General features: G+C 46.1%; 1 protein-coding gene across 1 annotated transcript in view; it reads right to left on the bottom strand.

Annotated features, from left to right (window-relative positions):
* ACP3 (acid phosphatase 3) overlaps positions 1 to 12,560 on the bottom strand; it is a 61,442-nt gene extending 48,882 nt beyond the window's left edge. Inside the window, exon 1 of the mRNA XM_066350927.1 lies at positions 12,354 to 12,560. Coding sequence (XP_066207024.1) covers positions 12,354 to 12,473 — 120 coding nt within the window. The 5' untranslated portion in view covers positions 12,474 to 12,560. The remainder of the gene's footprint in view (positions 1 to 12,353) is intronic.
* Positions 12,561 to 13,555: the final 995 nt, after the last annotated feature.

The raw sequence follows: 13,555 nt of genomic DNA, 5'->3' as shown, positions 1-13,555 counted from the left end.
TCTGGAGCTGGGTGTTTTTTTGTTTTTTTTTTAATTTTTTATTTTTTTATTTTTTTACAGAGACAGAATGAGTCAGAGAGAGGGATAGACAGGGACAGACAGACAGGAACGGAGAGAGATGAGAAGCATCAATCATCAGTCTTTCATTGCGCCTTGCAACACCTTAGTTGTTCATTGATTGCTCTCTCATTTGTGCCTTGACCGTGGGCCTTCAGCAGACTGAGTAACCCCTTGCTAGAGCCAGTGATCTTGGGTTCAAGCTGGTGGGCTCTTGCTCAAACCAGATGAGCCCACGCTCAAGCTGGCGACCTCAGGGTCTCGAACCTGGGTCCTCCGCATCCCAGTCCGACGCTCTATCCACTGCGCCACCACCTGGTCAGGCGAGCTGGGTGGTTTTAACGGTAGCACAACAATGTGAATACACCTAATGCCACTGACCCGTGCCCTTAAAATGGTCAAGGTGGAAAGATTTTATATTCTGCATCTTTTACCACAATTAAGAAGCAAAGAATAACTAAAGACCAGCTAGATTTTATCCAAGAAGTTGGAAAGCTTCTGTTTTAGACTGATGACTACTCATAGCCCCGTACATTTGTATCACGGCTCACACTTTCATATGCATATCATGTCATTTGAAACTAAAGATAACTCTGTGAAGTAGGAAGCACAGTTAGGGTCATCATCTCCAACTTTACATTTGAGGAACTCAAGACTCAGCTGAATTAAGTGACCTGTCATGGTCTGTCTCATCCTTAGTAAGTGATGTTGGAACTTCAATTAAGGAAAGTTTAATGTTTTCCTTGGTATAGCTTTCAACTTTTATTTAGCATATAGCATTAGAAAATTTAGACTTACACTGGGCTGCTAGCCTAAATAACTTGCCAATTTTTTACTTTACAGGACTGAGGAAGAACCCCGAAAATCCACTGTCCTGGGAAAAGTGGGATGGCTAGCATCATTTGAATTTGCCCACCCACAATGTGAAAGTTACCCATCCCAGGGTAGAGATGATGTGCTCAATGCTATTTTCACAGAGGAGAGTCTATGACTTGAGTATGACTTTTGCAAGGTCATCCCTGAAGAATGAGAAGAGCTTATGCTGTGCGACTCATCATCTATCTTTCTTTGTAAAACCTGGGTGAAAGGAGTTTTTTCTCTGAGATCACCTGAACTTGTGGTTTCCCCTTCGCTTAGGGGAGAGAGAATGCTCTCAAATGGCATCTCCCTATTTATGAATGAGACAATGTTGTATGGGACTATAGTAGGAGGTTGTGGGCATAAGGATGAAACAAGATTGGCCATGAATGATAACTAGTGAAGCTGTTTGACAGTACCTTGTGATTCACCATTCTTATTCTGTTTATATAAAATTTAAAATAGCAATTATTTCAGAGTTTTCCATGGCATACTCTCTGGAAAAAAAACGAGATGGATTCGGTAGTCAAAATTTAGGGAATACAATTTACTGACCCTTTTTTTTGAAAGCCGCAGTACATATTAGAATATTATAGACTGCAAGGAGTCCTGCCTTTCAGAGACTTTAAAACATAGTTTAAACCATATTCAATTCCCAAAGCTGATTTAACTGTTGAAACCCATTTTACCAAGCAATGTCTATTAACAACTCGTCAAACTAGCCTTTTATTGGAAACACTTTAGTGAATATGTTTTATCTGTGTATGAGACAGAATAAGAACTGTAAAGCCAATAGTCACGGCCACCATCACAGCTGCCTGGCCCATGCAGGTTCACTTTAGATTTGGACAGACAGTAATGAAACAACAGAGCCAAGAACTGGTGGGCCATTACCTTTAATCCTAGCTTGCACCCGGTGGGCAAGAAATACACACAGTGGGAAAACACTTCCCTTTCCATTCAGGGCTCCTAAAGCCACTGATTTATCCAAGTTTCCTAGAATCAAAGGTTTTACCTCACCAGCCTTATTCGCCTCTGTTCCCCATCTCCTTCTCTCTGCACAAACTGGCTTCTTCTTGAGAACTCTGCCATCTTGGCTGCTTCTCCTCTCCTCTACATGGCCTTTCTCTGCTCTCTCCTCTAATGCTAATCTCAGGAACCAAGAGAGAGCAAGCTCCCAGTCTGCCCCACTTTATAGTATAGAAATCCAAACCTTTAATCCAATATACAAACAAGGAAGTCTCTGATACAAAGTCACTTATCTGAGGCATAATGGGATTCCTCATGAGAGTGCACCACCTCATATCATGCAATCATTCAAGGGTGTGGGGAAAAGCTTAGTCTTAAAACTAAGCCTTAGGCTATAACGACCTGGCCTGCTTACAGCCTGTCCCACACAAAAAAATGCAAACTATAAGTGAGCAAACTATATATCATATTTACAAACTTATTTGACCATCAAGAACCAAGGACAGTTTCCTGCTCCTTCTGCCAAGAACAGCATCTCAGAATTGGGGGAGATTTATTTATTTTGGATCACAGAGGAAAACGCAAGAAAATCACCTGCTGATTGTGAGTCGAGACAATACACCAAACCTCCACGGGGAGATCTCAGCTCTATGTGCTGGGTCTCACACACACAATCGGAACATATGAGCAGTGAGTAAGGGCCTGGCCTCTGGGATCATGCAGCTTGAGTTCAAAGCTCAACTGTGTGACCATGTGTAAGGCCAGGAACCACCATCGTGGCCATTCACATGCAGGTTCCCATTGGATTCGGGCAGACGATAAAGAAATGGCGGAGTCGGAGGATGGTGGGCCATCCTATTTATTGGTGTCTCATCAAGACAGGCAAACCACAAAAGACAAGGGAAAAGCAGAAAACCAGCTTTTCCCATGAAGGGCAAGAGATCAGGGAAGCCCCTACAATTGTGATAGCAGGAACTGTGTGTCCAAGCTCCTGGTCTGTCCCACTTTATAGTGTAGAAAACCAAAAACCCCTAATCCAATATACAAACAAGGAAGTCTCTGATACAAAGCCACTCATCCGAGGCATAATTGGATTCCTCATGAGAGTGCACCACCCAGATCATACAATCAGTCAAGGGTGTGGGGAAAAGCCCAGTCTCAAAACCAAACCCTAGGCTACAAGGACCCGGCCTGCCTACAGCCTGTCCCCCACACCCAATATAAATCACAAGCGAGCAAACACATATATCATATTTACAAACTCATTTGACCAACATTCCACCCCTTTTGCTCGCTTTACAATCTAAACCACAGGTATCTTTCATGATGGTCACTGTGCAAGGAGTGGGATACATTGCATAAACAGAGATAGTACAAATACAGCAATAGGATTAACAGATCAAAAGCTATGGACGAAATGAGAGAGCTGTCAGTGGCACCAAGAGAGGCAAATCTTTTCCCTCTGGCAGAATATAGGCCAGAATTTTGTCTGCAGACAGCACCATAGCTGGCACCAGAGGCCGCCCTGAGCGGGCATACCAAACCTTATTGGCCAATACACCAGCATGTGCTGGTTCTATGTGTAGTAAAATAGGAGAACTCATTATTGGCCATAAAGAAATTACAAAGGTGCCCTTCAAAATGCTGTCCCCTTGAGCACTCAAGGAATAATACACTTCTACCTTAGGTGGCCAGGTGCTGGTTGCCCAAGGAGTTAACTGGAGGTCCACCTCTAACCCCTTTCCCCATGGTGCCAACAAGGCCACCCATCTCAGATGGGGGGCCTGTAAAGTCCAGGGCCAAGTCCATTGAAGCCATTGTCCTTTAAGAAGGGCTGTTGGAGCAGGCAAGAGCACGTTGCCCTGCTGTCCGAAACCTGGCTTGAGTAAAATGTCCTTGGTGTGTATCTGCAACTGAATGGGGGCAGCTGTCCGATGCAGTAGGGCCTCTACTGGAGCTGGGCTTCCCCAACGAGGTCGTTCATTCAAAGTCCGAAGTACTATCCGTAAGCGGCATGTCCATCCAGTAAGAGAGCCGGTGCCCCCCTCCTGTCGCAGTCCCTGCTTTAAGAGTCCATTATAATGCTCAATGATACCAGCAGCCTGGGGGTGGTAGGGAACATGATACTTCCAGTCCACCCCCAGCTTTTGAGCCCATTGCCTCACCGTTGAACCAGTGAAGTGGGTACCATTGTCACTTTCAAGGACCAGCGGTTGCCCGTATGCAGCACTCAGGCGGTCCAGAGCCTGTATGACTGCCCTCTGGTCAGGGTTACAAGCGGGGTAAGCAGCAAGCAGCCCGGTGGCAGTATCTACACAAGTGACTGCATACTGATACCCTTCTGACTTTGGTAAGGGTCCAATGATGTCTATCTGCCATCGTGTCAGTGGAACATGACCCCTCTGAATCTGTCCAGGTGACACCAGTGGTCTCCGAGGGTGCTCCTTGGAACATACTGCACATTGCTCACAGGCTGCAAGTACCTCTGCATAGGACACAGGCAAGTTCCAAGCCTTAACCGTAGCCCACATAGTTTTCTGTCCTGCATGGAGCAGGCGCCGGTGGAGCCACTGTGCCACATCACCTGCAGGTGCAGTCTCCAACCATCGCACCCTTGCCAACGTATCTGCCTCATCATTCCCAGGATGGGCTAGAGGGGCATGCCCTGTGACATGATATACTGTCACCTGCTTCTGGTGTCCTATTTCCCACAAGTCCTGCCACATGGCCTGACCCCATAGTGGACGGTGCATTACCATCCACTGGTTAATGTGCCAAGTAGCAATCCAAAGGGTCAGTCCACGATAGACAGCCCAGCTGTCAGTACAGATCACCAGAGGTGAAGGTTCATTATGGGCAACTAGCCAAACAGCTCTTAATTCTGCCCATTGGCTGCTTTGGCCTGTACCCGTGTCCATCCAAATAGTCTCAGTGGCCGGATAGAAGGTGATAGCTGTCCATTTGGCAGGTTGGCCCCTGCTGGAACCATCAGTATACCAGGCATCTTCAGGGATGGGCACCCGCCCCTCCTGGTAGGGATTGACCTCAGGTTCTGCCTCCTGAGCCCCAGTTGCACCTGACTCTAAGGTCGCATAGGTGACTGGACCCAAGACTTCCTGCAGCTCTGCCCTAAATAGGCTGGTGCTAAGAGCACAGCGTTGTTGCAGATAGGCACCCCACTTGGCCAGGGTAGACATTTGGGCCATACCACTACGTGGTTTAGTTGCCCAATCTCTCACCCATCCAGCTATAGGGTATGTTGTTTTGACTGTAACTGGTGTTGTGGTTGTAATACTCTCAGTTGCCAGGAGGGCAGCATACACAGCTGCCAGCTGCTTCTCTACTAATGAGTAACGAACTTCAACACTTTTCCACAATTGGGACCAAAATCCAATAGGTTGCCGTAGGCGCTCTGTCCGCTGCCACAAGCCCCATCCAAACCCCTCCGAGGTTACATGAACATCCAGCTCACAGGGCCTGGCAGGATCAAACACATTCAAGGCCTGTGCCACCTTGACAGCTCTCTTAGCAGCTGCAAATGAACCTTGCGCCTGCTCAGTCCAATCCCAGCGAACCCCCTTTCGAATAAGGTTGTACAAGGGGCGTAGTAACTGAGCCAAATGCGGTATAAATGCTCGCCAATACCCCAACAAACCTAAGAATTCCTGTAACTGTTTTACCGTAGTGGGCACAGGGTATGCTTGAATCTTATCTATAACTGCGTCAGGGATAACTTTTGTCTTACCCGACCAGACAACTCCCAAGAATTTACAGATAACCCAGGTCCTTGTAATTTGTTCTCGTTAACTGCCCAGCCACATGCTTTCAAATGGGATAGCAGGGTAGGGACTGCTTGCTCCAATTCTGAAAGAGAATCACTAGTTAGCATAATATCATCAATATAATGGTATATGTGGACTACCTCTGGCTGTTTCCATTTAGCCAGGTCAGCAGCCACCAGCCCATGGCACAAGGTGGGGCTATGCAAATAGCCCTGGGGTAACACTGTAAAGGTCCATTGTCTCCCTTCCCACCTGAAGGCAAATTGGTCTTGACTCTCTGCAGCTATATCAATAGAGAAAAAAGCATTGGCCAAGTCTGCCACAAAGTGGTATGTCCCCAACTCATGGCTTAGCCAATCCATCATGTTAGCTATCGAGGGAACAGCAGCGTGCAAAGGGGGAACAACTTTATTAAGTTCCCTGTAATCTACTGTCATTCTCCAGGTTCCATTTGCTTTGCGCACAGGCCATACTGGGGAGTTGTAAGGACTGTGTGCTGGCTGGATGATCCCCACCTTTTCTAGTTCAAGGATTGTCCCTGTGACTTCTTCATAACCACCTGGCAGGTGTTAGTCACATGCCGAGGGATGGGTAATTGCAAAGGGGAATGTGATGCGTGTCCCCGCAATACTGCCTTCACAACCCTGATCCGCAGCCGGAACTCCCCAGCTGTAGTTTCCAACCACAGTCCTTGCAAGACATCTACCTCCAAAATATATTCAGGAATAGGAGATACATACACCTTATATGGCTTAGGAGGCAGTCTCCCTATCCCCAATGGAATAGTTATTGGCTTCACTTGAACAGTTTGGCCCACATAACCGTCAATGGCCACTGGGGTCCAAGCAAACCACTCTGGGTTTCCATAGAGAAGGGAACATTCTGCACCTGTATCCACCAAGGCCAACACCCGTTGTACATTGGAAGGGGACCAGTGGATAGCCAGTTCCACATGTGGCCTCTGGTCCCTGCCCATCCCCGTTAGACGGGTCCCTCGGCCTTTTTCCTATTCAAACTGGTACAATGGGTCTTGGGAGTTCTTCTCTCCCTCGGCAGTCTCTATCATATAATCTTGTAACCGAGCTGTGTGCGCACCAAACGTTTTATTGGTAGCTGCTGGGGCCTTTCGTCTCAGTGGCTGGAACTTCTGTTCTGGTTTAAGCTGCCGCCAAAGCTCCAAAAGAATTTTATTAGACTGGCCATCCAATTTCCCCTTATCTGCTCCAGCCGCAATCAAGTCTACCCACATCTGCGTTCGGGTAACCTTTACAGGCCCGTTTCCCTTGTTAGTTGGGGGGGAAACATAGGCAGCAGCCCTCACTGCTTTATGATCCCGAGCGGCCTCCAGCTCTCCCAAATCTGCTACCATCTGTGTAACTGCATTGATGGGCTGCCCCACATAGGGGCCCAAGATAGCCACAAGTGACCCAAAAAGGGCTGATGGGGCGCTAGCAAGGACAAATTCCCTCATTTTTGCTGTAAACACTTCCTCGTCTGGCCCACGAGACCCAGGGTTGAAAACAGCATTCTTCATACCTAGTTCCCGAAGGACCTTTACTAACTCACTGTAGCACTGCCACCGACTCATTGCCCCCGGCAATTCTCCAGCATTCTGCCAGACCATACGAATGGCAGCCATCACCCATTCTAATAGGGTATGGTCTCCTGGGTTGCCATGGCAGTTCTGAAGACGCTGCCTCAAGGAAGAGTGTGTGGTAATGGCGGCCAATTTCTCCATCTCTGTTCCGGGGAGCATGATGCCATCCACCCCTATATCCCATAATCGTAGTAACCAGGTTACCAGGGATTCAGTAGGTTTCTGCCTAAATTGTGCCCCCAACTCCATCAGCTCTGCCTAGTTATATGGAACCACAGAGTGTTCCATTACCTGGGCAGGAGGCTGTGGCTGCCCCTGAGGGACTCTTTGTTGCTGGGTTTTTACCTTCTTGGTGACAACTGGTCAGGCTCTTAGTGTGCGTATGGCAGCTTCAGCCTGAGCATTCTCATCCTCAGAAGAGGAGTTGCAAGTGCCTGCTCCCGCTGACTCAAAGCCAATCCACCAGCACGGATGCTGCTGCTCCTTTGGTGACCGTTTAGGCTCCTGTGGCTGCTGGCTTTTGGCCAGAAGCTGAGACTCGAGCTCTTGAATCCGCAGTTGTTTCTCCAACAACTGCCGGTGAAAACGTTCAGCTTCCAGGGTAAACTGCAACTCACGAACCCGTAATTCCTTCTCCAGTGCTCGCTCCAATTCCAGCCTTTTCTGCCATTCTATTTGCAATTCATACTGAAGCTTTTGACCTCGGGCAGCTTCTCGCACAGAACTCCTGGTTTCCTCTTGAGTAAAAAACACGTAGCCCATGGCCCCTAAAAGGACAGCCATGGGGAGCCAGAGCAGCAACCAGTACTCTACCCCACCCATCAAGGGTGGCGGCCCCATACCAATCTCTAAATCCTGCCGGAAACTACGCCAGTTGTAAGGCCAGGAACCACCATCGTGGCCATTCACATGCAGGTTCCCATTGGATTCGGGCAGACGATAAAGAAATGGCGGAGTCGGAGGATGGTGGGTGTAAAGCCAGTAATCACGGCCAGGGCCATCATCACAGCAGCCCGGCCCATGCAGGTTCGCATTTGATTCGGACAGTCGGTAAAGAAACCATGGAGCCAAAAACTGGTGGGCCATAGCCTTTAATCCTACCTTGCACCCGGCGGGCAAGTAAAAACATACACTGGGCTCCAAAACCCAGTCACACTCAGTGCTCACAAAGCCACTGACTTATCCGAGTTTCCTAGAATCAAAGGTTTCTAGCTCACCAGCCTTCTTCTCCTCAGTTCCCCATCTCCTGCCTTATCCCAGATACAAACTCTACACAGACTGGCATCTCACTCAGCACTCCACCATCTTGGCTGCTTTTCCTGGCCTCCTCCACGTGGCCGCCTTCCGCTGCTGGCTCTACTTTCTCTGCTCTCTCATGCTAATCTCAGGAACCAAAGCCGCAAGTTCCCGTTCTACCCCTATTTTATAGTGTAGCTTCACAACCTTTAATCCAATATACAAAATAGGGTAGTCTCTAATACAAAGTCACTTCTCTGAGGCATGATTGGATTGTACCGCCCTACAGCAAAAAGGGTGGGAAAGGCTTAATCCCAAAACCAAGCCCCAGGTTACAACGATCTCCAACACACATTAATATCACCTGGGCGATGGCCTCTTTAACAAAGTGAGCATAATACATTTTATCTGCCCAACAGTGGGCCATCCTATTTATTGGTGTCTCATCAAGACAGGCAAACCACAAAAGACAAGGGAAAAGCAGAAAACCAGCTTTTCCCATGAAGGGCAAGAGATCAGGGAAGCCCCTACAATTGTGATAGCAGGAACTGTGTGAGCCAGCTCCTGGTCTGTCCCACTTTATAGTGTAGAAAACCAAAAACCCCTAATCCAATATACAAACAAGGAAGTCTCTGATACAAAGCCACTCATCCGAGGCATAATTGGATTCCTCATGAGAGTGCACCACCCAGATCATACAATCAGTCAAGGGTGTGGGGAAAAGCCCAGTCTCAAAACCAAACCCTAGGCTACAACGACCCGGCCTGCCTACAGCCTGTCCCCCACACCCAATATAAATCACAAGCGAACAAACACATATATCATATTTACAAACTCATTTGACCAACACCATGGACAAGTTGTTTAACTTCATTGTGCCTCAATTTTTTTCATCTATAAAATAGGGATAAGAGGTTTATACAAAAACCTTAAGCAGTGGTTGCCAGATTTAGCAAACAAAAATACAGGATGCCCAAATATTTCATGGAACATACTTACACTAAAATATTATTTGCTGTTTATCTGAAATTCAAACTTAACTGGGCATCCTATGTTTTCCTGGCAACACTACTTTATAGAAATTTTGGGAGGATTATGTGACATAATTCATATTGAACTCTCAGAACAGTGCCTGGCACCTAGTAAGCACTTAATTATTGGTTATTGCCATTAACATTACCACTTTAACCCGAGGTACCTTTCTATTATTCTGGTTTTCCTGATAATTTTCTAAGGATTTTCCTGGGTATATAATTGAACCACTTATACTCAAATATTTGCTATAATTAACAGAAAGAAGAAAGTAATATCTTCTGGCTTAAGTCCTTAGACAGAAGTTCTTTTTTTTTATTTAATTAATTTATTTATTTATTCATTTTAGAAAGGAGAGGGGAGACAGAGAGAGAGAGAGAGAGAGAGAAAGAGGAGAGACAGAGAGAGAGAAGGGGGAGAGGAGCTGGAAGCATCAACTCCCATATGTGCCTTGACCAGGCAAGCCCAGGGTTTTGAACCGGTGACCTCAGCATTTCCAGGTCGACGCTTTATCCACTGCGCCACCACAGGTCAGGCAGACAGAAGTTCTTTTGCAAGGGCCAGAAGAGGTGTATTAAATTGCCCTTCATCTACCATTAATGGAAGGAAGCTGTGGTAGGAAAGATTGTTAACATTGGCCTTGTGTGATAATTAATTTTTTTAGCTCACAGTGAGATAACTTTAAGGTTTTTCTTAGGAAACAATTAACTTGGACTTCCTAAACAGATGTTAAGCAAGAGTGAAGGAGAAGAAAGGAAACCCACAGAGTTTAGTCGTCAAGGGAAGTTAGCTTGGGCCCTGGTAAAACATGGAGAAGAGACTCGCTACATGCAGTTAACTGGGAGTTCACTGTAACATTTCAAAGAGGATTATGACTCAAATGGCTTGTCACAGATTTACAGTGTTGGCAGTATAATTTCTGCAGAGTCTTCACATTTTTTAACAAGAGAGAGAGGCAGACAGGCAGATAGGAAGGGAGAAGGATGAGAAGCATCAACTCAAAATTGTGGCACCTTAGTTGTTCATTGATTGCTTTCTCATATGTGTCTTGACTGGGGGCTACAGCAGAGTGAGTGATCCCTTGCTCAAGCCAGTGACCTTGGGCTCAAGCCAGTGACCATGTGGTCATGTCTATGATCCTATGTTCAAGCCTGCAACCCTGTTCTCAAGCTGGTGACCTCGGGGTTTCTAACCTGGATCCTCAGCATCCCAGGTTGAAGATCTATTCGCTGTGCCATGGTCAGGCTCCCCTCACTTTTTTTTTTTTTTTTTTTTTTTTTTTACAAGAACAGAGAGAGAGAGAGAGAGGGATAGACAGACAGGAACGGAGAGAGATGAGAAGCATCAATCATCAGTTTTTTGTTGCGACACCTTAGTTGTTCATTGATTGCTTTCTCATCTGTGCCTTGACCGCAGGCCTTCAAAAGAGCGAGTAACCCCTTGCTCAAGCCAGCGACCTTGGGTCCAATCTGGTGAGCTTTTTGCTCAAGCCGGATGAGCCCGCACTCAAGCTGGTGACCTTGGGGTCTCGAACCTGGGTCCTCCACATCCCAGTCCGATACTCTATCCACTGCGCCACCGCCTGGTCCGGCTCCCCTCACTTTCTTAATGCACACTTTGGCAAGGAACCCATGAACAGAGTTAAAAGTCTAACTCACATACATTTCACTATGTAACTTAAAATCTAACTTTGCTTTATGTCAGGTTCACAATATTATACAGCTTTTTCAAAACAGAAGCCTTACAACTGGTGAATCATTTGTAAATAAACTGATCATATATTTCTCTGGTTCTCTCTCTCATTGTTGACTCATGACCTACTAAAGTGATATTAGACTAAGAATCATGATTTGCATAAACACATGGTTATGAAATTGTTTTTGTAGAAGGAAGGAATTCTGACTGACTACACTAAGCTGACTAAATAGAAACTTCATGTTTACTTTTTAAATAAATTATAAAAATATAATTAAAATAAATTTTGAGTAATCTTACAGAAAGAAAACCTTTTTTATCAGCATATGTTCATGATCAAATAAAAAGTGTGAGGCAGAGAAAGAGATTGAGAGAGCCTGTGAAAAACAAAAAAGGGTCAGAGGCAGAGAATAACAATGAGTGGAACAGACAAAAGAGTAATAGAGATACTGAAAATATCAAATACACAAACAGAAACCAAGAGATATAAAAGGATTCATTCTGACTCATATATGTAAAGCAATTATTCCCCTTTACTTTTCAAACTCTCTATTAAAAAAAAATGCCAACAGTGTACATTCTTCCTCTGACATCACGCATTCGGCAGCCCCTCCCCTCCTTTTTCATAACTTGTCACATGTATGGGGGACAAAATAGGATTTAAATGGTCCACCAAATCTATGTATCAGGAAGTCATCCTCGAACTCTTGTTTAGTTTCACTTTTATGCTTCAAACACTGTTTACACATATATTTTTCAACTTCCTCATAAACAGAGGGGCTACTTAATTCAGAAAATGACTGCTTTTTGGTTTGCAAAAACAATCATTAAACCGAATGAAGCTAGTTTAGCCCCCGGAACCAAACAGTGCCAGCTGAGGCTTCTTCTCCTGGTCTGAGTGGCTGTCAAAAGGAATCTGCATTCAAGGCAGTTGTAAAGAAGGTGGATAAATAAATAACATCGGCAAAAGGCAAGAGCAACCAAACCGAACACCTTTGTGGCAGGACATGTTAAAACTTCCCTGTGAGGAACTTACGAAACTTGATTATTCACTCTCTGAGTTTGGTGTCCCTCAGACAACACCAGAGTAAAATGAAACCGGGCAGCAAAAAGAAAATTCTACTCACCAGGGTCACAAACTTCAGCTCCTTAGCTACCACACTTCGGTCCAGCCAGCAGCAAAGCAGGAGCAAGAAGCTAAGGTGAAGGCTTGCCGCCTTGGCCACCAGGAGCAGGGCAGCTCTCATGCTGGGCAGAGCTGTTTCTGGCGAGACTTAGGAGGTGCTGCTGCTCCTGCAAAAGCCATCAGAGGGGAAGCTCTTTTTAGTCAAGGAGTAGAAGAGAAGGAGGAGCTGGGAGGAGCCAGACGCCTAAATCGTAAACTCTCCAGGTAGCTTGGGGCGGGGTTTGGCGTGGTTAGCCGACTTTGGGCTGGGTGTTAGGGATCAGTCTTCTCGCTGAAAGTTAGAACACTGAGACCCAGAGGGGGCAAAGCTTTGGTGCGAGGCCGCAGAACATGTTAGGACACATTTCCTGTTGAGTTTACCTTATCTTTACTTTAGATGGGGTGTGATGCAGCGTGTGCTTTGTGGCTGGCACTTGGGAAGGGGATTTCTGCCGACTTTGGAAACCTTAGGCCAGTCATTATTAATCTTTTGGGAATCCATGAATTATAAGGAGACAACTATGGAAGAAACTGCAGGTACTGGCATCTTTGGGTCCAATACCCAGGCCAAACATGACTCCCTTTTCTAAAACTCTCATGGAGCCCATTCAATTTTTTTTTAATTGAAGGAAAGTAAGAACAATTTTATTTTGAGAACTTTTAGTCACATGTTAAGCTATTTGGGGCTCATCTGTGGTATTGCAGTTAGTACATTTCCAAACCTGACACAGTTCAAAAACAACAACAAACTGACTATTGTCTGTCACCAACTTTGGCCACAAGCCTTACATTCTGGGTGAGTCACACCCTTGCCTCTCCAGGCATGACCTCACCCAGGATGCCACCAAAGGGGCTGATCAGGACTGATGAAAATGAGCTTTCCATTGTTCTCATCCTGTCAGCCCCAGCCATAGGTGAAAACAGGATTTTTGGGCAGAGCTCTCTGGTCCTGATGCTTCCACCCCTTCAGCAGAAAAACAAGGTTTTCCTGACACCCTGTTTCCTGGTACACTGCGCTTACCTGTGCCAGGAGGGTGCCATTGTGATGGGATCATAGAAAGCCCTAGAAGTGGTCCCATGGGAGAGCTGTTGCTTCTTCCTGTGTGAGGAAATATATGTGAAGTGTGAATTTTGTGTTGTTAGGGTTAGACCCTTAAGGGGACT

Source organism: Saccopteryx leptura, chromosome 10 (genome assembly GCF_036850995.1).
Source record: "Saccopteryx leptura isolate mSacLep1 chromosome 10, mSacLep1_pri_phased_curated, whole genome shotgun sequence".
NCBI classification, from domain to species: domain Eukaryota; kingdom Metazoa; phylum Chordata; class Mammalia; order Chiroptera; family Emballonuridae; genus Saccopteryx; species Saccopteryx leptura.
The sequence above is the reverse complement of the archived record's forward strand: the minus strand, read 5'-3'. Positions and strand labels throughout refer to the sequence as shown.